The sequence below is a fragment of the Pleurodeles waltl genome, chromosome 10 (assembly GCF_031143425.1).
Source record: "Pleurodeles waltl isolate 20211129_DDA chromosome 10, aPleWal1.hap1.20221129, whole genome shotgun sequence".
Taxonomy (NCBI): domain Eukaryota; kingdom Metazoa; phylum Chordata; class Amphibia; order Caudata; family Salamandridae; genus Pleurodeles; species Pleurodeles waltl.
In genome coordinates, this window is record NC_090449.1 from 600,550,888 (window position 1) to 600,577,664 (window position 26,777).

At 46.7% G+C, this 26,777-nt stretch overlaps 1 protein-coding gene across 1 annotated transcript in view; it reads left to right on the forward strand.

Moving 5' to 3' along the window:
- DLEC1 (DLEC1 cilia and flagella associated protein) overlaps nucleotides 1–26,777 on the forward strand; it is a 535,808-nt gene that overhangs the window by 431,535 nt on the left and 77,496 nt on the right. The window contains exons 30-31 of the mRNA XM_069211058.1: nucleotides 1,936–2,165; nucleotides 22,709–22,876. Coding sequence (XP_069067159.1) covers nucleotides 1,936–2,165; nucleotides 22,709–22,876 — 398 coding nt within the window. The remainder of the gene's footprint in view (nucleotides 1–1,935; nucleotides 2,166–22,708; nucleotides 22,877–26,777) is intronic.

The window sequence follows — 26,777 nt, forward strand, 5'->3', positions numbered from 1 at the left end:
ATGTAAACGCCTTTGGCTAGGTCAGATCATTAAGGATCACCAGCCTACAGTAACATAGCACTGTACTGTGGAAAAGTGGGATGTTTGCTATGTAGTTTTGATGTTAAATTGAAGTGCAGTATGTTTGCTATCACACAACCATTATCTGGGAAAGTTGCTTATCAACATGTGGTCAACTCATTGCTTATTCTAGGAGCTCTTAATAGGGTTTGATCTCTTAATCGTAAATACACACATGCTCTTTGTAGCTGCACTCCTCCACTTGAAATAAAATGTTTACAGAGGTATATTTTTTTAAAGGAGCTTGTGCCAGGGAAGGGGGCAGTGTATTGTCAATTTGTGTTGGAAGAGGCATGGTAAGGGAAGGTGAAAACAAGATAACTATCATTGTAGACTCACCAAAGAAAAAAATCTGGTATAAGTAATTTCACCATAGAAGAACATTTGAGAGGCAAACCAAAGATTGAGAAGTGGAATTGTACTCTTTAGGATGTTAAAATGGCATGGCAAATTTTGCATCTGTAAAGAAAAGTGTCTCAGAGGTAAAACACACGTTTGCCTTTGTTTAAAGTGTGTCTTAGTTTTCTAAGGTAAGACTAATATCTGCGAAGAAGAGCAAACACAATGGTAATGCAAAATGGAGCATCAGGAACAAGTGTGTTTAGGGGAATTTAAGTTGAGAGCAAACAGTAGGGTGTTCCCACTGGGAGGCATGGGTGACAGCAAAGATGGGAAACAAGCTGGGAAAAAGTAGGAGATTCGGGAGTGGCGATGGAGTGAAATTTGAGCAGTCAGAATTTTTTTCATATTTGTAAAATGGCAATTATGAGATAAAACTGAATGTGATTTGGATTGAAAGTTGTCAAACTTGAAATGTGCCTTTTTCTTTAGTTATTATTGCGCTCAAGTTTGGCACAGCAATGTGGGAGAAACCAAAGTCTTAATAAGTAGCAAAGGCTTTCAATCGACTGACTCTTCTGGGTTTGTCAGCTCCTCAATCTCATGTACCATTTTAAATAGCTAGACCAATAAGTGGAAGAGTATGAATGAAAACATAAAATGCAGACATCCATAGAAGCTCTTCGACTTTGTGATGTCGTAATAAGAAAATGGAACCCAATGTTCCACTCAAGCTACTTCTCATTAGTTTATAATTATCCACTGAAAGGCTCAGTTGGTGTTGTATTGTGTATACATTGTGTCTCAATTCAGTTGGCTATCTTTACAATTGCCACTGTTTATTGAGACCACCCTGTAAATGATGTAACAATACATCTCACAAACCAAGCATCAAACACAGCAATATTCTAGAATCCCCTTTGTTGGTGATTGTTAGTTTTGCCAGACTGGGTAAACAGAACCTTTTTTTCTGCACTGGATGACCCCTTTAAGAACTTTGCCTCTGACTTGACTTGTCATCATTTATACCCATTATCCACAACATAGGTTTACAAAGGTTTTGTTTTAGTTTGATGACATCTATGTTATCTAATGATGTTATCAATATTTTTCTTTCATTTCCACTGTTTTCTGCATTGCTCTGTACCTGGTTGACCTCTTTTGAACCCTAGCAAAGTTTATACACTTCTTCCATATTCACCATAGAGGTAAATTTTTGTGAGTCCTGTTGTCACAGAGAGTTATTGGACCCAGCCATATACATTGAGGTATCTGGGTAGGTTGCACGCTCTAGGTTTTACTGGCATTGCTGGGCCTGTAAGTTAGACTTTTAGCATGTAGGGTTTCAGGCTTCCCAGTACGGATCAAGGAATATTTTTTTAAAAAGCAAATATTAGCTGCAAAAGTAGAGCATCCGTTAGAAACAGTCCTAGAGTGAGGTAAGGAACTCTTCTCCTAGAGCATGATCAATTAACTAATGAAACTGATTTTTACCCAACTCATGAAAGGTATTAATTTTATATTTTTTTTATTTAGATATTCGGTTGGACTGGGAGATCTACAATCTGGAAAAAGATGACCGCAAATTGGTTGACCTCCTAGTTTTCTATGGAGATCACTTTCCCCTTAAGGACATAGATGGTAATGAGATCATCGGTTCCAGAATCTCGGATGTATCTGAGAGGGATGAACGTAGCCCAGACTGGAACCATATTCCCAGTACTTCAAGTACCTCATCTTCATCTCTTTCCCATGGGACGGACAATGTAAGCTACAAGCCACCTAAATGTTTCTCCTTCTCTTTTACTTTTAATTATAGTGTGCAGCCCTGAGTACTGTTCAATCTAACATCTTTTGTTTAATTAAAACGAGAAAAAAAATTAAATGCAGCATTAGTGAAAGCGGAAAATTACGACAAACAGTGGTATATTTTTCAACCGTTTGTACTGGGCAGATGCATCCGTGGACACCAGAAACTTGAGTGCCCAGGAGACAGTGCTTTAGAAGGCTGGCTTCCTCAGAGCCCCCGCCCATGCTCAGGCTTCAAAGGCCATTTACTAGCATCTGGGGAAACCTGCCTTCTTCCTCTAGTTACTATTATAATGTATAAGACAGTACCATCGTGGTGAGCAGCACGGACTGCTCAACACTGCGGCTGACACTCACTCCTAAAAGTTCTGCTCCTACCCATGTCCTTGTGCCACATGGCCTATGCCTCACACAATATTATGATATTTTTTCACATTTCACAATCGGTTACTACTTTATTACATTCACAGAATATACAAAAGAACCCAAGCGCTCATATGTTCTGTTTACACCAAGAGGAGTTAATACTGTACCTTACATGGGTGCTCCGTTAAAAATAAAATCAACTGTCAAATATTATAGGAAGTAGCCAATCTCCTTTCATTGGAATGACCAGACATCTTGTGCTTAACAGAAACATGGTTGACACGCTCCTCATGTGCTGTTAGCTGAGATTTGGACAATCACTATATCAACTCATGGCAAGATAGGCCACTTATAAGGAGATGAGTGGCAGTGGATCCTCTTAATGTTGTGGTTCTCTCTGTCCATGCATTTTGCCCTCAGTTTGAAGAGCTAGTATTTACCTTCTCAGCCTCTCCCAAATCCACTGCTACTTAAGCCACCTGCTATATCTCAGAGGGGGCCAACCAAGCCAGTTTTTAAAGATTTAATGATAATATCAGTATACTGGTTGTTGGGTTCTCTTCAGTCATGTTGTTCGGCATCTTCAACCTTAAGCTAGAAGTTAAAAGTGGCACAAGACAAGCTTTTAACTTTATAACCTCAAAGAACTAGGATTTACTAGTACCTTCAGTGAAGTCACATACTATTTGGACCATAGCCTGGATACAATTCTCACAAAAATTTAAATATTTCAGTGGTCTCTCCCGTTATTTGATCAGATCACTGTCTTAAGCAGAGTAACTTCCATAAAAACAAATGCACAAAGCAATAACTTAGATTCTCCTCTTGCAACCTATTTAAATTAATCTCCATAGCTCTAAGCCCTACCTTCTTTGGCATTTAGATCCCTCCCACTCAGAACCAGTGGGCCCAGTACTCCATAGCTCTAAGCCTTCCTTCTTCAGCATTTAGATCTCTCCCACTCAGACCCAGTGTACCCAGTACTTTATTGATAACATCCACAACATAGGGGCATGCTTCTCCAAGACTACTAAGCAGTTGCCTCATCTCAGGAACATCAGTTTTAAGTACCCAGGTGCTTCACTAGAAAGTGACCCTGTCTTATCCCTTTCAGCTGGCTGAATGGAGTCAAAGATTTGCTAAAATCACTTAAAACTAATGACTTCTCTGAGGATCTTGTACCTGTTTGACAACTAGTAAAATTCTCTACCTTATTCACAACCTCCTGTTCAAGCTAATCATGTGACTGAAACTGCCCTGTTGGGTTTCTGTGATGGCACCCTCAGAATGACTGAAAGGAGCTGGCTGTGGGAATTTCTATGGCCTTTCAGCTATGGACCATAATATCATATTGGATAGATTGGTATTAGTAGCCTTGGCCGACTGTGGCCTGGTATCGCCTATTGCTGGTACGCAGAGCACAAAGTGTGAAGCTTGGGAGTCAGTATCATATAATGTTTTGCTGATGATACTCAGATATACATTAATTTCTATCAGGACCCCACTTCCCCCCTTTCTCTCCAAAACATCATGGAAATCATCAGAGTTTGTATTGGCCAAAGCACATCCTCCCTTTGGGGAAGGTTAAAATCTTGGCTGTGGGCTTTGATTCGATATGACCCTTGACCAACATGTCAACTCTTGTTTAGCAGCTGTTTTTAACACCTGTCATCGAAGCTCAAGCATATCTTGCCCCTACTTTCGATCTTGAATGGTGTGCAAGTGGTGGGAGCTGCAGTGTACACCTGTTTAGTTAACTGCAATGCACTGTCAGCTGACTTACATGACTATCTGGTACACCTGCTGCAAATAGTACAGCTTTCAGCACTGCATTTCCTTTCAGGCCTCCACAGAAGGATTATATCTTGGCTAAAAACAGAGAATTGCATTGGCTACCAGGCAAAGAAAGGATCTTGGAGGCTGCCTAGTCTACAGGTTCATTCACGATTTATCCCCATCTTACATGCCAGCTGTTTTCGCCCTAACATTTTTCTCAGGGGCTTCAGAAGCTCACATCCTAATTCAGAGGTTAAGCTCTGCTTTAAGATGTGTACAGGGGGTGTGATCCTTATCTGTCCAGGGCCCTTTTTCCTGGAGCACACTGTCTGTAAATATCAAGCAGTCAAGCCCCTCCTGTCATTTAGGAAACATGTGGGGGACGTGGCCAAGATGGCGGCTGCATTGGACATGTGGTAAAAAGCTCCTTTCTGATGGATACAACTACCTGTGGATTCCTCACCTGATGAATACTCCCATGGCGCCAGCATTTGACGGAAATCTTCTTACTAGTCTCTGCACGTCGACGAGGACGTCACTCTAGCCCACGCGACGCCGTCTGACGTCATACAGGCAATAAGAAGTCCTCGCCGACGTGCCGATGACAGTTCCCTTTTTTCCGTGCATTCGAAACGGTTATCTTCGAGGGAGTTACTGTTACCTTCGTGGTTAAAGTGTATTGTCTGCTGCGTAGTCTTCTCTGCGGTAACAATGTCTCAGAGGAAGTCGGGTTTCAAGCCCTGTCGAGAGTGTGGGGGCAAGATGTCAGTTACAGATCCTCACTCCGACTGTCTATGGTGTTTGAGCTCCGACCACGACGTCTCGACTTGCGATTCATGTCAACACATGAATCCGAAGGCCCTCAAAGAGCGCGAGGCCAAGTTATTCATGGCAAAGTCAAAGAAGAAGGAGAAACATCATAAGAAGTCTTCTTCGCCAAGGTCTCACCGGCGTCATCGAGACTCCCGGCGCCGTAGAGACTCACGACGTCACTCCAGCAAGGAGTCTCGTTCGAGGTCACCTTCGGCTCGGCGTCGGAGGACTTGGGAGGTCAGCCCCACGGTCACGCCGCATCCATCGACGCCGTTGCCCTCTCCGGCGTCACCGACTTCACCTGGTCAGGCGTCAGTGATTGAGGTGGTGCAGCCTCTTGTGTTTTCTCCGGCGTCGCAGACGTCGAGGCCGGCGTCGGGGTCGCCCTCGATCCAGGCACCCCAGTATCCGGCTTTTCCCACTCCTGGAGCCGATAGTACCGCGTTTCTTAATGCGATGTATACCATCTTTCAGCAGATGGCTCCAGGAGCTGCTCCGGCTGGTCCTTCGGGGCCCTTGGCCTTTTCGTTGGGTGATCCTGCGCCTCTTCGGCCGGCACCCTTTATGCCCTTTCTCCCTTTTGGGAATGTGGGCTCGGCGCCGGTGCCGGCGTCGGTGGCCGCTCCGGTGGCTTCGGATGTTTCGGCCCCGGAGGTTGCCCCTCCGTCGAAGTCAGGATTTTGCCCTGTGACTCCGGTTGGTCCATCGGCTCCAAGACCTCGTCCTCCGGCTTCGACGTCGGCGGAGGCCATGTCGACTCCGCGTATCGAGGAGAGACTTCATTCGAGGAGGCGTGCTCTCCGTCTTTTAGAAGAGCAAGAGTACCAGCGAGTCCTAGAGGAGGGAGAGATTGAGGACTCTGGAGACGGACTGCATGGTCTGGATACAGCCAGTGGGCTGGACACTTCCCCTGAGTGGGACCTTTCATCTCCAGGGGAATATACGGAGGAGGCTGCTTCCTTTCATGCTGTGGTGAGGAAGGCAGCGAGCTTTTTGGACCTGCCTTTGCCGGTGGCAGAGGCAAAGCAGAATTTGCTGACAGAGGTATTGCATCCGGCCTCTGCTGCAGCTGAGCCTCTCTTGCCATTAATGAGGCTTTGCTGGATCCGGTGTTGGAGGTGTGGAAGAAGCCGGTGTCTTCCTCGGCCGTTCATAGGGCTGTGGCCAGGAGGTATCGAGCTGCACCATCTGACCCTGGCTTTCTCTCTAGACACCCTACGCCGGAGAGCTTGGTGGTGCAAGCCTCCTGTTCCTCAAAGTCAGCGCCTGGTTCCTTCCCGACGGTGCCTGGAGACAGAGACTCCAAGAAACTGGATGCGCAGTCCAAGAAAATATTTTTGTCATGCAGTTTGGCGTTGAAGGCCACCAACGCCACGTGCATTCTGGGGAGGTACATCCATGCGCTGATGGATGATATTTCGTCTTCATTCACGGAGCTTCCCCAGGGTCTTTTGGATGTGGTCTCGGACGCCCAGGCTGCCGCGACCCAGATTATCCAGTCTGGGCTGGACACGACCGACTCGGTGGCCAGGGCGATGGGCACGGCTGTGGTGGCAAGAAGACAGGCCTGGCTCCGAAACTCAGGGTTCTCTGCGGATGTGCAGTCGACCCTGCTGGACCTCCCGTTTGATGGGGACAGACTGTTTGGAGCCAAGGCAGATTCAGCCTTGGAACGATTTAAGGAGAGCAGAGCCACAGCCAAATCGTTAGGACTGCAAGCTCCTTCTTCCTCTGCCTCTTCTAGAATTTTCAGGAGGTTTCGGGGATTTGGGCGTGGCTCTTATTCCTCTTCCTTTCGGGGGAGGTTCCAGCAACCCGCCTCTTCCCTCCCCTATAGGTCATTTAGAGGGAGGGGGAGGGGTGGGGTCCGTACCAGAGGAGCCTCTCAACAGCACTCTGCCTCTTCCTCGTCCTCTGGAGGGGTGCAGCAGGGGAAGCAGCCTTAGGCTTCCACCGTTTCCCACTCACTCCTCTCCTGTAGGGGGAAGATTACAGCGTTTTCTCCACAAGTGGAAGTCTATCACAACGGACACTTGGGTTCTCGGCATTGTGGGAAAAGGCTACGCCCTTCCCTTTCGGGAGTTCCCGCCCCTCATCCCGCCCCGCCCATCTTATTGTTCAGAAGAACACCTCCTGTTGCTAGAACAGGAGGTTCAAGTCCTCCTTTCAAAGGGCGCGGTAGAGTTGGTCCCAGAGCAGGAAAAGGGTCGAGGTTGTTACTCAAGATACTTCCTGATTCCCAAAAAGGATGGTCAGTTGAGACCAATCCTGGATCTGAGGATCTTGAATTGGTTCCTCAAACAGGAAAAGTTCAAGATGCTGACCCTAGCACAGGTGCTTTTGGCGTTGAACAAGGAAGATTGGATGGTGTCTGTCGACTTGCAGGATGCTTACTTTCATATCCCAATACTCAAGTCGCACAGGAAGTATCTCCGGTTTGTGGTAGGGTCGCAGCACTATCAGTTTGCGGTTCTCCCGTTTGGTCTTACTTCAGCACCTCGAGTCTTCACAAAGGTGATGTCAGTGGTTGCGGCGGAGCTCAGAAGGAAGGGGATAGCAGTATTCCCTTACTTGGACGACTGGTTGATCAAAGCCAAGTCCCCGGAGCTTGTGTCGCATCATCTGCAGTCAACAACCCAGTTGTTGTTCGACCTGGGCTTTTCGGTGAACGTGCCCAAATCTCACCTGGAGCCCTCTCAGCGCCTCCTGTTCATAGGGGCAGTACTGGATACAACATTGAGTCGAGCCTTTCCTCCGCCTCAGCGGATTCAAGATATTCAGGAATTGGTTCCAATGTTTCGAAATGGAGCGGTAGTTCCAGTCCTCAAGGTCCTTCGTCTGCTCGGTCTGTTCGCCTCCTGCATTCTGTTGGTCACGCATGCTCGCTGGCACATGAGGGCTCTTCAGTGGTGCCTCCGAAGGCAGTGGTCTCAACACAAGGGAGATTTAGAAGGTACTGTCAAGATCTCCAGAGATGCTGCTGTGGAATTGAAGTGGTGGATTGCGGGCAACAATCTTTCACAGGGGAAGCCGTTCGCGCAGTCGCCACCAGTGGCCACGGTAATAACGGATGCCTCCACCCTAGGATGGGGAGCTCATCTGGGGGATCTTGAGATCAAAGGGCTTTGGTCTCCAGAGGAACAGGTGTTTCATATCAATCTGTTGGAGTTACGGGCTGTACGTTTGGCTCTCAAGGCCTTCCTCCCATCCCTTCGTGGTCAGTCGGTACAGGTCCTGACGGACAATACTACCACGATGTGGTACATAAACAAACAGGGAGGAGTAGGGTCGTACCTTCTCTGCAGAGAAGCTCTTCGGCTATGGTCCTGGGCAAAGGACCATCAGATTTGCTTGGTGGCAAATCATCTGGCCGGGGTCTTGAATGTACGTGCGGACAGTCTCAGTCGCCAATTCTCGGCAGACCACGAGTGGCGTCTCCATCCAGATCAAGTCTGTTTAATCTTCCAGATGTGGGGGTTTCCTCGGATAGATCTGTTTGCCACTCGGGAGAACGCGCATTGCCCGTTATTCTGCAGCCTCCAGTATCCGATGCAGGGAGCGTTGGGGGACGCGTTTCAGATAACCTGGTGCGACCAGTTGCTTTACGCGTTTCCCCCCATACCCTTGATTCCTCGAGTGTTGAGGAAAATTCGCCAAGACCGGGCCCAAGTCATCTTAATAGCTCCGGATTGGCCAAGGAGGGTATGGTACTCCGACCTTCTCCAACTCTCACTGTGCCCTCCGCTCCGTCTCCCTCTCAGGGCAGACCTCCTCTCGCAGTCGCAGGGGCAGGTTTTACACCCCAACCTCCAGAGTCTGCACCTACATGCTTGGAGATTGAACGGGGCAACCTGAGTTCCTTCTCTCTCCCGCCTGATGTAGTGGATGTTATCTTAGCGGCCAGGCGACACTCCACTAAATCTATCTACGCTAATAGGTGGTCTAAATTTGTTATGTGGTGTGGAGAGAGACAGATTGATCCCTTACATGCTCATCTGTCACATGTTTTGTCTTTTGCACTGTCTCTAGCGCAGAAAGGTTGTGCAGTAGCTACCATTAAGGGTTATTTGTCGGCCTTGTCAGCCTTCATTTGTCTTCCAGACCAACCATCGTTATTTAAATCCCCTATTGTTCTCAGATTCTTGAAAGGTCTTCTGAATCAATATCCTCCAAAACCATTCGTTATGCCTCAATGGGATTTGTCCTTGGTCCTGACTTTCCTTATGGGGTCCCCTTTTGAGCCTATGCATTCTTGCCCCTTAAGGTATTTGGTTATTAAAACAGTATTCCTGGTAGCTATAACATCTGCAAGGAGAGTGAGTGAGTTGCAGGCCTTATCGGTTAAACCCCCTTATATAACGTTTTATGGGGATAAGGTGGTGTTGAGGACCAAGGCTGCTTTCCTTCCGAAGGTTGTTTCACCCTTCCATTTGGCTCAGACAATCACTTTGTCCACGTTTTATCCTCCGCCTCATCCTTCAAAGGAGGAAGAAAGACTACATCGCCTGGACCCAAAAAGGGCGTTGAGCTTCTATATCGACAGAATGAAGGATATCAGGCTGGAGGATCAGCTGTTTGTCGGATACGTGGGCAAGAGGAGAGGAAAGGCAGTCCACAAGAGAACACTCTCCAGGTGGGTTGTTCTTTGCATTAAAATCTGTTACTCTTTGGCAAAGAAGGATCCGCCTGAGGGCATTAGAGCTCACTCCACCAGAGCTAAGTCGGCCTCTTCGGCCTTGGCCAGGGGTGTTCCTGTGGTCGACATCTGCAAGGCCGCAACTTGGTCGTCCCTTCACACTTTTGTGAAACATTACTGTTTGGACTCTGAGGTCAGAAGGGACTGTCATTTTGCACGGTCAGTGCTGCAGGATTTCTTGGTTTGACCATTTAGGCACCCACCGCCGGGCGTGGTACTGCTTTGGGACTCTATTCATCAGGTGAGGAATCCACAGGTAGTTGTATCCATCAGAAGAACGAGTTACTTACCTTCGGTAACGACTTTTCTGGTGGATACATTAGCTACCTGTGGATTCCTCACGGTCCCACCCGCCTCCCCGTTGCCTTTTTGGTCTCTCCAAGCAATCCTTGAGTGTGCTCCTTTTGGTCTTCAAAGTTGCAATACATTTTGCATGTATGATATTTGTATATATGTGTATATTTATATATAAATCTATATATATATTGGGTATATACATGATTCGTATGTATAAATATATTTATTTGTTTTTTAAAAAAAAAAAAAAAAAAAAAAAGGTTATATTAAATCTACAGCTATTTTATTGCAATGTTGTGTGATTTACAATATTAAGAGATGTTGCTTTGCTCTTTCATTGCATTGGGTTATTATTATTCTCATGCACGTAAAAAATGTTGGTACTGTCATCGGCACGTCGGCGAGGACTTCTTATTGCCTGTATGACGTCAGACGGCGTCGCGTGGGCTAGAGTGACGTCCTCGTCGACGTGCAGAGACTAGTAAGAAGATTTCCGTCAAATGCTGGCGCCATGGGAGTATTCATCAGGTGAGGAATCCACAGGTAGCTAATGTATCCACCAGAAAAGTCGTTACCGAAGGTAAGTAACTCGTTCGTTTGGGCCTACATAGCATCCTGCTACATCCTGGACATGCTGGCCTGGGAGCGTCGCAAATACTGAGGGTGAGCCCCTGTGTTCTGGCTGGCGGATTGTGAGGACTGCACCCGGTCCTGGAACAGTGATTAAAAAAACCTCAGCGCTGGAGCTGAGCGATGCAGCCGCACCCGACCCCCTGAGGCTTCGGTGAGCGGGTCCATCAGCAAGAGGTGATTGCTCTCTCCCCAGGACGGCTGTGCCACAACCAGAGGAGGAGTGGTTCCCCCTACTGACTGCTCATTAACACCACAGGATGCTGCTGCTCCCACCTCATCCGCTTTGGAAGACCGTGGTGGCACGGTTGCAGATAGGACCCTAGAGCCGCAGACATGAAGCGGTTGGTGCTACGCTAGGCGGCAGTGCCGTGTTAAAGACGCTGTGCAGCATCGCTGAACTGGGCCCCAGGCTGTGACACTCACAAGACACTGCAGGCTGTACACAGGTGGCCCAGGTTAGAGATGCTGCACACCATTGTAAGGCCTGGTACTAACTGCAGGCATTACCAGCCCTACTCCCAATGCCTGCACAGCATACATTGACCTGCTTCTTGCGGAATCACTTGCGTTGGGGGGGGGCTGCTAAGATTTCCCTGGGCAGAATGGCAGCAATGGGGGCACATCATCTGGAGCCTCAGTTATCTGGGGACCTTGCACCATTGTAGTGCCTTCCCCCCCCTCAAGTGAATTGAGGACTTGGCAACCAGGCAGGTCAGTGGTGACCAACTCTGAATTGTTGCTGATGTCTTGGCCTCTCTCCTCCCCCTTATTCCTCCTTCTACTACAAGTAGGCCATGGCTGGTGACTGTGGATTGTGTCTCCCTGCTGATGTGGGGCAGCCTTCCACCCTGCCCCCTGGAGCTCTGCAGGGAGGTGATCATTGAGATGCAGTGAGGAATTGATTAGGCAGCACTGTCTTGGCGCTTAAAGGGCCACATGGCTATCCTACTCTCCCCACCCCCTGTGTTAATATCATCTGCAGTGCTTGAGACTGTGACAATTTGGGCTCACTTGGACCCGGGGCTCTGTGGAGAAGTGGATGAGCAACTGAACCTACCACTAGACCCCATAGTGCCTACTGGAGACAGAATTCTTCGGTGCGCCCAATGGTAGGGAAAGATATCCTCTTTGTATCAAAACATTTTTCGGTGCTTGCCGATTCTAATAGCACTTTCTAAGTGACAGAGTGGTGAAACCCAAAACTATCAAGACTCTGATACAGTTGGGGCTCCAGATCTGCTGCCCCCCCCCCCCACCCTCTGAACACACCTTAGGGACATTGAAACGCGTGTAAGCCACCCTACACAGTCATTCTACTTAATTCAAAAAGATGCTACATGCCATCTTGGATACTAAACCCACATTGTAAGCCAAAATCGACACTCTCCCTGGACGTCAACCTTCTTAGGGCAGACCACCAGAAACTGACAGAGCAGGTAGATGAGGTAAAGTCCTTGGTGACCTTCATGAGCCCCAAAATGCACGATCTTCAGGTCCAAATGAAACTTATGAAAGATGAGATATCCCCCCGTCTTCAACGGGCGGAAGATGCCAAGGGCCATTTGAAAAGGATTGATGTTCAGTTTTATGGGGTTCCCCAACGCTCAGAAGTCCCAAACGTGGAGCTCTTTCTTGAGAACTGTTACTGACCACAGTGCTGGAGGCAGAGCCCCTTGTTATTCAATTTTGAATGTGCCTACCACATACCAGGCAGACCACCACCATTGGGAATCCCCCAGCCCAACCCCTCCCCACCGACCAATGATTGCCCGCTTCCTGAACTAAAGGGACAGGGAGTTAATACTCCAGTTGTTCAGATTGAAAAGCCCCTGGACGTTTGAGGGTGGATCACTTCTGTGTAACCAGACTTCACTATGGAAGTCCAATGCCTACACAACTCCTACACTGTGGTCAAACCTTGGCTCCGAGAGCTACAGTTAAAGTATGCTCTGATGTCCCCTGTGAAGCTTAAAATAACTGACAGCGAAACTTCTCACTTCTTTCCCTCCCCTGAAGATGTGTGGACATGGCTCCATGCTAAAGGGTTGTCACCCATCTCCACTGATGCTCAAACGAATGGTGAGTGGCTAACAACCAGACCCACCATAAGAAACGGAGAAACATCAGGAATTGTCCCACACAAGATCAAACGGCAGGAAGCAGGCATAGACCGTGGCAGAGGCATTGTGTCATATTCAGATTCCATTTTAGACACTGTGATCAGACTGCACATCGGACATTAACTCTGACACTGGGGAGTCAGAGACCTCAACAGAGGATACGTCCCGTGGCCCTGACATGACACTGAGGCTGGCTGATGACCTGCTCTGAGACTCTGGGAGTAACAAATCTGGTATTCCTTTGGCTGTGACTTGTGGCGAGACATGCTGGAAATCGTCTGAAACTTACACAGATGTGGGTCAGATGCACTGACATACGCGGCTTGCCTGCATACAGGAGGATGCATATTTGTAGCATACAGCACCCTACGTGGTATCCAACCAGGACTAGTTTTCCATTGTCGTTTTTCCTTTGGTTCTAGGATGGTTGGCTGTGAAGTTGTGGCTGGGGGCGCGTTGCCCACATAGCCTGGGAGGGTTGGGACAGTTCTGTTTATTTTTTCTTTCATTTAACATGTGGAGTTTAAAATGTATAGTGTGGGGCCGCAATCTGGATAAGGATGGCACATATACTGGTAAACACAGGAGGTCCCTCATCCTGCGCCCATATGGGATTTGTTCCTTGCATACCTGCAAATGTTTACCCACCCAAACAGCTGATATGTACACCAGGTAACCTGATCCCACAATATAATCTGATGACGTGGAACCTGCGATGCAAGGCCACCCCCAAGAAGCGCTACCAGATACATGCATATCTTAAACACCATCACACACATTTTATCCTTACAAGAAACGCATTTGACACGGGCGGAGGTGGGTAGGGTGCATGCGAAATGGTGCGGACAGACATATGGTACTTCGTCAGCCTATGCGCGGGGAGTATTGATTTGGGGAGCCCCTGGAACCTCATAGGTGGTGATACACACAAGATAGATGAGGATGGCTGATATGTAGGTCTCAAGGGCCATTTAGATGTAATACCGCTCACAATGGTTTGAATCTATGCACATAACACAAACCAGGTGGCCTTCTTTGGCACCCTTACTCAAGCACTTTTACGGGCCTTGCACACATCCGGCATATGGGCTGGAGACTTCAATTGTGTTCCTGATGTCACCGGAGACCGCTGTCTTCCCCCACTACAAACGTGCCCTGCATTCATACATCACAACACTTCACTGACAGGATGGCGCATAGTCAGCTGTATGATGTGTGGTGATTGGGCCTTCTAACCAATAATGAATTCTCGTTCTACTCACGGGTACATGGCATACAAACATGACTAGACCTGTTCCTATGTGATGAGGGGTTGAGTCCACAGATTGCATGTATGGAGTATCTGGCGTGCACCCTATCATATCACTGCCCATTGCAGTTCACATTGAGCTGAGGACGCATGCAACCTAGTATGCTGATGTGGAGGCTCCAGACAGAAGCACTCTTACACTCTGCCATCCGGGAATCCCTGTCTACACATATAGATCAATCCTTTACCCTTAACCAGAATTCTACCCCTACCAGCATGCTGGTAGGGGTGGGGTACTTAATAAGGGGCATTGTATGGCTAATACACGAGGAGTCCTCCAGGTGCTGACTGGAAAATTAACAAGACTTGAACAGGAGATGTGCCATCTCGAGACCCAACTGCTTGAACAGCTGGGAGAGCTTGAACAACTTTGGACCTTGAGGAAGGACCATAGGGAGTCAGAGATGTGGTTGGGAAGACATGATTATAAAACACCGGCTTGCCCTCCTATACACTGAGGGCAATTTTTGGGGAGGATTTTGGCATGGCTGGTCAGTGGAGACCAACAAGCCCACTGATTAGGGCCATTTCATTGGAGGACAGCACGGATGCTAATGCACAGCTTTCCATTAATACTGCCTTCGAAGAATATTTGACCCTATGTACGTCTGCTGATACACCCCCCCTTAATAGGGTAATGGATTTCCTGGGGAGCTTGCCGCTACCACTGTTAACTGCTTCAGCGTCCTAACGTGGGTGAACCACTCCAGCTCTAGAAGATATGGGTGGCTATTGCCCAAATTGCCTGGAATAAAATGCCAGGAATAGACAGTCTGCTGACTGAATATATTGTTCAATCTTACCATCCATTGTCATTATTAAATATAGACTATAAGATCTTGGGTAAGGTGCTGACCAATCACCTGCTCCCTATAATTGGCACGCTAGTGCATGAAGACCAATCTGGGTTTATACCTGGACAGCTCACCGTTTTAATTATCAGTAGACTATTATGAGTTGGAAAAGACACCTCTTTGGGTTCCCATGAACAAGTGGCAGTATTGCTTGATATCGAAAGAGCGTTTGATACCCTGGGATGGGACTACTTGCTGGCGACAATGGAGATCATGCTGGTGGGACTGGGATACCTTAGTTGGATCCGAGCCTTATACAAGAACCTGATGACACGTGTATGGACAGAGTAGCTTATCTTGGATAGCTTTGTCATACAGAGAGGCACCAGGCAAGGTTTCCCACTGTCCCCACTGATTTTTGCCTTGTCCATGGAACCACTGGCCTGTTGTCTGCGCCTACAGGCGTGGCAGTGGGGGATACTGGCACACAGTGAATCCCACATTGTTTCACTTTACGCAGACGATGCCTTTTTTCTGCACGATGTGGTGGTGTCACTCCCAGACCTGATGGCGGTACTAGAGGTATTTAGCATTGTGTGGGGTCTTCAAGTAAATTGGGATACGTTTTTCCTTTTGCCCCGGTGTCAGAGCCCAACAGGGAGACCCTCCTGAGAACAAGACTCAAATGGTGGTATTACACATTTAAATAATCTGATAGACTTCTATCCACAGATTCCTTACCTTTGAATTCTCTCCCATAAGCCATACTGGATCTGTACATTTTCTCGCTGTTGTACGTCTGTGCGTCGGAGGAGGTTGTTGTGCAACTCCGTAGTGACGTCGTCTGCCGTATGTGACATCGACAGAGTTCATATAATCCCTCCTGGAACACACCGTCAGTTCCTTTTTTTCCACACTTTCAATGTGGATCTGGGGCGGTTATCAGGCCGTTTTTTTAGCCTATCTCGATATTCTTGTCAAAGGAACAATATGTCGGGGTGTAAGCCCTGAGGGTCCTGCGGCAGGCAGATATTGGTCACAGACCCACATACTATTTGTATGTGGTGCCTCAGGGAGCACCACAACTCCGAGGAATGTGGCACCTGCAGTCGTCTTCAACTGAAGAAGTTAAGAGAGCATAGCAATAAGATGTTGGTAGCATGCTTGGCAGTGGCCCGCATCGGCGTCGTTCTCCTTCAAGGACTCGGGATTGATCGCTGGACCAATCCAGGAACCATTCCCACAAAGGTCCATCGCCTTTGACGTCGAGGGAGTAGACCTCGAAACAAAAACAGTCAAAAGCGACTTTGTCACATTAGTCCTGCGTCTTCTATGCTATCTCCCAGCCTTTGGTTGCGTAGTCAACACAAGAGTTCACCCCGGACCTCCCTGATTTCCCTGGACCTGAGGTGACTATGGCCCAGTTGTGGGAATATTTTAATTCCCTTCATTTTATCTTTGGGCCCCCACCTCCCTGTGGTGCGCTTTCCAGCCCCAATGAGGTGAGAAGTGTCCTAACTGAATTCTTGCCAGTGGGTTCACCCTCTGCATCAGTCAGGCTCTCTGGATCGGAAATCAGATCTGCGCTGGTGCCGGGGTGCACAGCCCTTCGGTGCCCCCATCTGTAAAGCCAGAGTCTAATCAGCTACTGCTAATAGGGATTTCTACAGTGTCAACCAGCGCTGACCCGATCACCCTCTCCAACGGCTCCAGGTGGCGTAAGATGCAGCAGCAGTGGCTCAGACTTTTGGAGATGGAGGAGAGGATCTGGGGTTTAAGAACCCCGTGGACGAGACTGTCCAGACTACCCTGGAGGTTAATTGGCTGACGGAGCTGGGTGAGGCTAGTGGCCTTGAGTCCTCCCAAGCTTCTGACATCCTTTCCCCACCCAGTATTGCTCAGAGGTGAGCTCCTCTTTTGCTGAGGGGGGCAGCTGCGGTACTGGACTGGCAACTCCCTTTAGTGGAGGTGACCAAGGACCCATTGTTAAATGTGCTTCACCAAGGCCAAACAGGAGCAGATCTTGTGCTACCATATAGTGAAGCACTGTACGACCTTTTGTTAGGGGCCTGGGCTACACCTGTTATGAGGCCCGGGGGAACAGTCCATAGCCCACAGACACTGGCCTGCCCCAGGGAGCCCAGTATGTCCCATCCAACAGCAAGTCCAGGTAGCTGGAAAATTGTGGTAGAAATATTTATCCTCAGTCAGCTCAGCCTTGCAGACTTTAGACACTGCATGTGCTCTGAATCATTTTTCCCATGTGTTATGGGATTCTGTGGTACACCTGCAGCCTTCACTTCTGGAAGAGACTATTAGTGATCTCATACAACCACTACAGGATGGACAAGGAGCAGCTAAATTTGTGATAAAATGTGGTATGGATACCACGGACTTAGTGGGTCGAGCTATGGCTCAGTCAGTAGCGTTGCCCCGTCATTTCTGGTTATTCCAGTCTGGTTTTTCAGACTCTGTACGGACCACCCAAGAGAACATGCCTTTTGATGGTGCCCACCTGTTCGGCATACATGCTGATTTGGCATCACAGCATTTTAGGGACGGTCGGGTGAAAGAGACTCTTAAATATGTCTTTTACTGTCCAGTCAGACTTCCTTGTTCCTAACTTTTTCGAGTGGTAAAGGGGGTATTTATATTTATTCTTTTATTATTCTTATGGATTGACTATTCCAATCCTTTCTGTTGAGTTTACCCTATTCCACATTCTGGTGGCACCCAGTGTGGTGTTCCTGGCTTCTGCAAGTATTATTATTTTTAAACTTAGAGACTGTCAATGACAGCTTTTTGTTTCCACTATTTGGGTGGTATTTCTTTGCAGCCTTAAATGGGTTTAAAACCTGATGGAACAAGGTTTTTTATTTTCTTTCTTTTTCTTTGAAGAAGGGCTTTGTGCTCAAGAAATAGTAACCGTTAGGTTTGGTGTGTTTCCTGCTCTTCGAAGAGCATCTTTCTGATGACTTATTGGTATTACTAAGGAGTGAGCCTGGATAGCTCAATCTGTAGAGCATCAGTTAGTTACTCTGAAGATCCATGGTCCAAGTCTATATTCAGGGAATTTTTTGTATCTTTTACAGTGGGCTTATTATTATTACTTCCTGTGAACCTTTCAATATGGCTCACTTCTTTGCTTAGGAGTTTAATTGCGGTAAACCTCTTGCTTTGATCTTTGTAACATTACATATGTTTCTGTTTCTAAGGTCTCCTCTTGAGAAACTTGTAATTTCTCTTACAGAGTAGGTGGGCAAGGGGTAATGCCTTTCCACATCTGTGCGTTCTTGCACTTATTTAGCAAACTGATCTTGCTATACCACAATAGCATGGGGTCTTGCTACTGACCTTGCACGGTACAGGTGGTACAGAGGTTAAAATTCCTTCTTGTTTTTTCTATAGATGGAGATTTTCTTCATTCTTGTACCCTACTGGTCTTACTTGATGCTGGCACCTTGCCTATATTTATAGTTTGTGTGGGTCATGCTTGAAGTACTCTTCCCTAGGACCTCCAGTCCTCTTGTCATTATACTGGTGCTTTATGTAAGGTGATATATGGCACTTAGTTATTGCTTGGAGCATGGTTCTGTACCTTCCTGTTACAAGCATCTGTTACGAGTTCACACATCACCCAGGGCCTCAAGATATCTACTTATGGCACTGTAATGTGGTCATCCTTGAAATTGCTGGCTATCTTCTATCTTAAAGTGAATACCCGGTGGTTAAGCCTGTCCCTTGAACATGATGGTTCCTTTCACTCTATTTTATAGAGAGGCATAATATTTCTAGCCCTTCTGGGGTAGTTATAGTGTTATTATTTGAATTCCTTCCTTCATAAGGGAATTTTTCCCCTCTTGCTCTATACTTCTCTTCATTTGGAAGAGGCCAATGTACATTAGTATAATGAAGGGAGTAGGAGCATTTTGTCTTCCAATGATGCGTGATGTAATGTTTTCTGTTTTTTGTAGGGCCTTTGTTTACTATAATCAAAAAGTGTTGCTCTTGTATAGGTGGCAACTCTTTCTGTATATTCCTCTTTTACTACTTTGTTTTTAGTTTGTGGACCTCCACTTTGTGGGGTTTTTGTCCCTAGAGGACTATGGGCCTCATTACGATTTTGGCGGACGGAAAAGCACGTCTGCCAAAATCCCAACAGGGAGGTTGCCTCCATTGTGGCTGCCTCCCCACCGGGCTCATTACGAGTTTCCCACTGGGTTAATGGGCAGAAACCTCAGTTTTCACCCGCTGGCCCATCCGGTAACGGCCTACAGCATTGTCTCTGGCTCGTAATAGAGCAGACAGTGAACATTGCAAAGGTGCTGGCCAGGGGGACCCCTGCACTGCCCTTGCCAACCGTTCTCCGCCAGCCTTTTCATGGCGGTGCTACCACCATGAAATCGCTGACGGAGAACGAGGTCGTAATGCCTGGCAGATTAGGACCACCATGACTGCCATACTGCCAGGGTGACTAATCCTAGTCATGAGACCACCAGGTTCGTTATGAGGTCTTATGTGTTTTACCTTTAGTTCTGTACTTCAGCCAGATCCTCTTATGTCTGATATCACTTAATGTTAGCTTTTAATGCTGAATACCTGTTTTAGGCCTTCAGTGTGTTGACCTATACTTCCCCTTTACCTTCTTCTAAGTCCAAGCGGTGGCCTTGTTTTTTCTATGCTCACAAGGTTTTCTCTTTTTATACATGCTGTTTTCTTTACAAGTTTATAATTTCTTCGCCCTGATTGTGGGTCACTCAGTCAGTTGGCATTAGTTTAAAGGCTTCAGCAGCTTTCACTTTACTGGGATGTGTGATGTCCTCCACACTTTCCAACCTAGTATCTTAGCAATACCTTGCTGATTACTAGGCTCGATCCTTATATATCTATTTATGAAATTGTTGCAGAGACGACCTCTGTCTATAGCTGATATTATATATAGATATTTTCTTTGGTTGTTAAGTAGGAGATTGTTTTGCTTTCCCTCTATGTGTGTTGTACATTATAGATGATTTCAGAGGTGTTAATATTATATCTGACAATCTTTTCTTAGGACAAGAGTTGGTTCTGAACCGATAATTGCTGTAGTTGTCCTCTACATATTTCTATTATTGTATTGTGCTATTCTCCTCCATAAGAGATGGGATTCTTGGATTTCACCTTTTCTCTGTGTTTTTACACAGAGTATTTGACTAAAATATTGTCTTTCTACCGCAAAGTGCTTCAGTTCAGTGACATTGTCTTTTGACTTTGGTCCCCTAAGGGCAGCCGAACATGGGTTTTGATCCCACTATGGGAGCAGGTAGTTTTCAAGTTCATATTGTCGGTTCTCTTCCGATACAATGTTGCACTTCTGCCATGGGTAACGCTATTCCCATACTTTTCAAATGTCTGTCTGACTGTATTTGCCTGTGGTCCTTTCCACAGTTCTTATGGTTTAGAGTATGTTATTACTCGTCTAAGTCCTTAAGTTCATCTGGTCTCTTCCTCTTGTTGTAGACAGTTTTTGTTCTAGTTAGAGACTTTTAGTAGAATCAGTTTGCATCACCACCTCCAGGAAAAGTATCACTTTGGTATCTAATTCAAAGGTAAGGAATCTGCGGCTCGATATCTCTATCAGATGAACAAGTTACTTACCTTCGGTAACACATTATCTGCTAGAGTCAAGACCTAGCTGCAGATTCCTTACAGACCCTCCCATCCACCCCGCTCTGTAAACTGGATTCTCTTTTGTCTCGTGATTATTTGACACAGAGAGGTCTCTTTTGGCACAATGTTTCCATAAGCAAAGGTGGCTCCCCGTTTTTGGCATGGAATATAGTCACGGAAGAAACTGATGTTGGTGCATCAGAAGGGGTATTGTATAGACTCCATCAACGTCACATCATGTGGACGATGTCACTATGGAGTCACGGGACACCCTCCTCCAATGCGCAGACGGACTAGGGGAAAATATTTCTGGATCTAGTCTGGAGCCCGGGGGAGAATTCAAAGGTAAGCAATCTGCAGCTAGACCCTGTCTCTACCAGATAATGCATTACCGAAGGTAAGTAACTTGTTCTTTAGCTGTCCAGAATAATCAGACTGATAGTGACCTCATGGGGGGCAATTTGGATAGGGCAGTGTGCTCGGTCCAGAAATCCCTCCCTTTTTGTCTGTCACTGCCGTTATCACCAATGGGACATGTAGCGATTTCCAAAATGCTCATACTTCGCCATCTCCTCTGTTTCTTTGCGGCGCTCCCATTGTCCCTCTGAGATTTTTTAGAGAGTTTAACGGCATTCTGCTGGAACTGATATGGGGTGTAGGTAGGAGGAGGGTGGCATTCTCCATACTTCAACCACCTTTACTTGAAGGCGGCCTTGGTGCCCCTGACTAGGAATTAAATTATGAGGTGGTGCAGCTGCAGTGAGCATGAGCCTTTGCCCTTAAAAAGCTACTATCTGTCAAATCCTGGGAGTACTCAGATCTATACATGGTTGTCGGACTCCAAAGCTGGACCCTGTCAGGAGACACACCAGATGACAATGGCCTGCCTTTGCTGGAAAAGATATGTAGATGACACAAAGCAACACCCACCATACTCTCCTCTCATCCCATGATTTCACGTATCAGAGCTTTGTGAAGTAATCTGGAGGTTTAATGTGGAACCTTGAGGGAAGTCCACATTGCTCTCCTAGGGGATATATTTGCTGAGGGAATCCTTTAGTCCTGTCAGGACATTATGGACACCCATGGTGGGACGGCCGGGCACTTCTTGTTGTACCATGCAATACAAGATGTGATCCAAGATACTTGGGGACCGGAGGGAGCTGAACCACCGCAATTACCGATTCTACACACACTACTGAACTGCAGCAGTACATGATGTGCTACCTCTATTCTGTACACCGGTTAAATGCTGTTCAGGCGTGTGCGACTGCTCGAGCCCAGGCTCTTGTGTTAGTGTATAATTTGTTTGTATTGTCACGTGTTTACACTATACAAAAACATGAGTATCTTCCAAATTGATGGTGCGAAGAATGTGGATTGTTACAGTTTAAAATACTCCACTAAAGGCATTTTTATACTAAATACCTCCATGTGTAAGCCTTTGAGTAATTTATATGCTAATTTTAATGACTTGTTATTTAAGGCGGATGATGCTATGCTTTTATCATCCCTAATGGATCATCTCCTTGCCTTGTTTCTGATGAAAACAATAAAATACATTTTTTTTTTTAAATTAACAAAAAACTTAAGACCCACCTGCTCTGTTAGGTACTGCCTTACTTTTGACCCCCCAGGCCCCAGGTAGGCACCACAAGACCTGCAAGGGGTAGTATGCGTAGTACAATTGTTATCAGTCAATGAAAACAGTTCTTCTATTTGTATGGACCTATTACAGCAATATCCAAATGTTCAAACTATTATACTAAAATTTAGACACCTTTTTCAATTAACCGTTTACTGGAAATGAATCTCGCAAATAATTGTAATCTTCTAGTAGGCCATTCCAGGCAAAATAACATATATTTTGTTGTCTAGCTAAACATGGTGAACTGTACATACATACAATTTATCCTCTTCCCCAAATGGGGTTCTCCTTAGAACACACGTTCACCTTAGAACTCATATCAGCAAAATGTTTTTTGTTTCCAGCTGGTGGTTGGAGTTTTCTGCTGCTTAAATGTGGAGTATATTTGTGTCGTTTTAGCATACAGAAGAATATGAGGAAGAAGAAGAAGAGGATGATTATGAAGAACAAGAATTTCCTGAAGAAGGAGCACCAGGAGCAAACAGCAAGAAGCTAATCTCTGTAATTCTTCGAGCACATGAAGGTGTTCCCTCAGACTATCCCTTCTGTGTCACTCCCAGACAGATTGTAAGTGTTTCTACTCATTTGCTGAAGCCCACAAACATACATTTACACATATATAGGGCAACAAATGCACATAACATATAACTTGTAGACAAGGCATGTGGGGAAACGTAGGCCAGACAAATAGTGCTGTCTTTGTTCACAGGGATAGGAATACAGAAACTATAATGTGGCTTTATCTTAATCTGTGATAGGACACCCGCTGAATAGTTTTTGGGCTTAATGTGTGGGAATTTGTTTCCAGAATGCGTGTAGCAAGAGTAGCTTGGGAGTGGCAGGGGTGCTACTAGCCTTGAGCTGGGGTGAGATAGCAATATGAATATGGGGCAAGTTGGGACAGGGCCAGGTACTCAGTTGAATGCATTGTAGAATAAGCACATTTTTAACCTTTATTTTCTGTAAAATAGGGAATTACCAAATTATTACCATTGAACTTTTTTGCTGACCTTTTAAAATACTAGTGGGTTGATACTAAAAATCAATTTATTCTCTTGTTTCTAATATTATTTTACCTCAAGGTCATAAGACGGAAGTTACTTTGAGAGAAATGGAAAACATTCATGTAAAGTCTTGTATAAAAGCGAGATGAAGTAGTTCCCCTACTTACTCAGTCACCAATTTTGAAACTTTTATTCATTGGTGTCGAGAAGAGCAAATTTGACAGATTTGTGTTAGTATATTAAGTTCTGTTATGTTGTGGTATGTCATGTTGATGTGTTGGCTGATTTTCGAAGGCGAGTGTGTGATAAAGTTTAAATCATTCACTTTTGAGCTGTTGGACAGGAAAAGGGTAACATCTATGTGGGAAGGGCCCATAGACTGTGTGCTAGTCTTTGGAGAGGTTTAGAGTGGCTTTATTCCATCTAGACATCTGTAAAAGCATCTAAGGGGAGTGGGTTCCTCAAGGACTTGATTGACAAATTCAAAATGGCACAGCAAGACTCAAGTGCAAAGACCAAATAGGGTACCTTGCTTTCAAACTCTGTCCCACCACTGAGATTGAAAAAACGCTGCCTAAAGTTCAAAAGCTCTCTAAAGATCCATCAGAGAATTACCATTTCTACAGCCTTTCAGATGCCTAAGACTGCTTTTTGTTTACTCAGTGCCCAGTGTCATTACTTTTTCCATCTCCCGCTACATTATTACTACTCCTACTCCCCCCCCCCACCTTTTGCCCCCTCATAAAGAGTGACTGTCAGGCTGAGCAAAAGTCAGCACGCTTTTCGCAGACTCCTGGCTGCCTGAGCTGAACTTTGCTGGACTGAGGAGGTCACAGCCCCTATGGGTGACCTCCTCGGCTCAGCAAAGGTGCCTCGAGGCCCTCCCCCGGGTGACGAGGAAGCGTCACCCATTGACTTCGACCTGGGCACTTCAGGTTTAAGCCCTGAAGCACCCAGGGCAAGTATCAATCAGTAACACCTCATCACAGAGTGGTGTGGGGTCAGCGGTCTCACTGCCCCCATCCCACTCTGTGACAAGGCTGGGACTGCTGCCTTCCCTCATTGAGGGAAGGCAGCAGTCCCAACCCTCCTGGGACCTCCGTGGCTGAAGGTAAGTGTGTGTGTGATCTTTTTAAATGAATGTTTGGTGCGTGCGTGTATGTTTGAATGTTGATGAGTGTTAATGGATGTGCGTGGGTGCATGCGTGTGTGTGAAAGTGTGAGTGTGCTGCTCGCCTGCCCCCTTCCCTTGCTTTAGCATCCTTCATTTTGTTCATTGGTATCCCAGGGCTTGGCTCCAGCAACCAGAGATTATTGTGGTTTTGTTCCCCACTACTTGCATTAGCGGTAGGGGATGGGCGTGGGGTTCTTTTACTGCAGCGGGCTTTGGCATGCTGCCAGACCTGCTGTAGCATTCAGGAGGCCCTGTTTGTTTATCAATGCCTGCTTTTTTGGATTATTTCGGCGCTACTTACCGTTTTTGGCAGCTCCTCTTGCCCACATTACTTTCTGCACTGAGCACTTCTTTTCCTCTTATGAGGCGGGCCCGTCCATTTTTTGCTTTGCATTCCTGCAATCTCACGGGCGTTTCCGTGTTTTGTGATGCTTAGATACCAGCGGGAAGTTGGTGGGTTTCATTTCTGCAATAGTGCTGTTACTGGCTGGTTCCCTTATCTTGCATTATGGATGACTCTGGGGACTCTGGAACATCTAGGAAGGCCTCCACACAGCCCTCCTTGCAGGAGATGATTGCTGTGGCTATAGAAACTGCTTTTTGAGCCTGTGAAGGCCCTCTTGCGGCAGCCAATTTTGCAGTGCAGGCGAATGCATTTTCCATTTACATGGTTCAATCATTGCTCAAAGGTTTCCACTCCTTGGCGGACAGCATGGTAGAGGGTATAGACTGTTTGTCCCTCCTTGCTCTTATGGAACAATAGGTTTCTTTCCTTTCGGATGTGACTTTGTGTTACTCAGCGGCTGCCTGAGGGGCTGCTGTTTCGACCTGTCGTCACTTGTGGATGTGTACATGGAGCCAGATGCTTCACATAAAGCTGTTTTGCTGAAACTTCTTATTGATGGTGTTAAACTGTTTGGGCAGCTAATGGAACATATGATTAGAAAGACTGCCAAGAATAAGAATTTGATTGCGCCTGTAGAATCTTTTCCTAGGGGAAAAGGTTTTGCCTACAAAAGAGCCTTTCCTTTTTCATCATCTAAAGGGGCTTCTTAGCCCTTTTGGGGTAGGGGTTGTGAGCGGGTGGGCCCTGTCTCTGATAAATCCCGGTTTCAGCCCTCAGCTGCTGGTTCCTCAGGTACAGTGGGGGGGGGGGTGTCTGTGGCATTTCCTCAGGCACCAGCGGTTTCTACGCTTCACAGTTGGAGACCACCATTACTAATTTTGAGTCATTGCCTTTAGCTTAACTTCAGCTCCAAGAGTTTTTACCAAGCTCTTGGCTCCCTTGGTGGGTATTTTGCATTCTGCTGGTATCCATGTGTTCCCATATTTGGATGACTGGCTAATCAGTTCTTCTTTTTCCAAGCCCAAAGACGATGTCATGGAAGCGTGTCACATTCTGAAGAGCCATGGATTTCTGTTGAATCTGGCCAAATCCAATCAGCATCCAGCACAGACACTCCAGTTCATTGTGTCTCTACTTTGTATGGACAGGGGTGTGGTGTTTCTTTCCCCAGAGAGGGCCACCAGGATAGTGGCGCATCCTTCGGATCTTTTGGAGAGTCCGCAGGTGTCAGGCCGCTTATGGTTAAGTCTAGGGGAAATGGCTTCAGCCCTGGCCTTTGTCCCTTGGAGACATTTGCATCTGTATTCCTTATTACAGAATTTTGTTGCACCACCGGAATCCCCTCTCCCAAGACTTGAAGGCCCTACTTCCTGTCTCTCCTCCGATCAGGGAAGAGTTACACTGGTGGTTGGTTCCAGGGAAATTGCAAAAGGGGTTCCAAATGACTAAGCACATTCTTCTGGTGGTCACTACAGCCACCAGCAAAAAGGGTTGGGGTGCTGTTTTTGGGGACCTCAAAGCCCAGGGCCGGTGGTCCACACTGGAAGCACTCAATTCCTCCAATTGGAAGAAATTGGCTGCAGTGAGAGCTGCCCTACTTTGGTTCCATCCTGTGATTCAGGGGCATCCTGTTTGTATTCAGACACACAACCAGATAGTCATAGCCTATATCACCAGGCAGGGGGTGATGGTTTCCTCCCTTTACAGGTTGGCCAGGGAGATTTGTGCTTGGGTAGAGTTCAATCTTCTTTCTCTCCAGGCAGTTTATCTTCCAGAGAAGTAGAATGGGCTTGCCAATCAGTTGAGCAGGCCCTTCCCCTCATCGATCTCCCTGTGTCTCTCTCCCCTGGTTTTTCAAGACATCACTCGTCGGTTCGGCCTCCCATGGTTGGACCTGTTTGCAATGAAAGAGAACTTGCCCCTCCCTCAGTTTTGCTCTCTGAT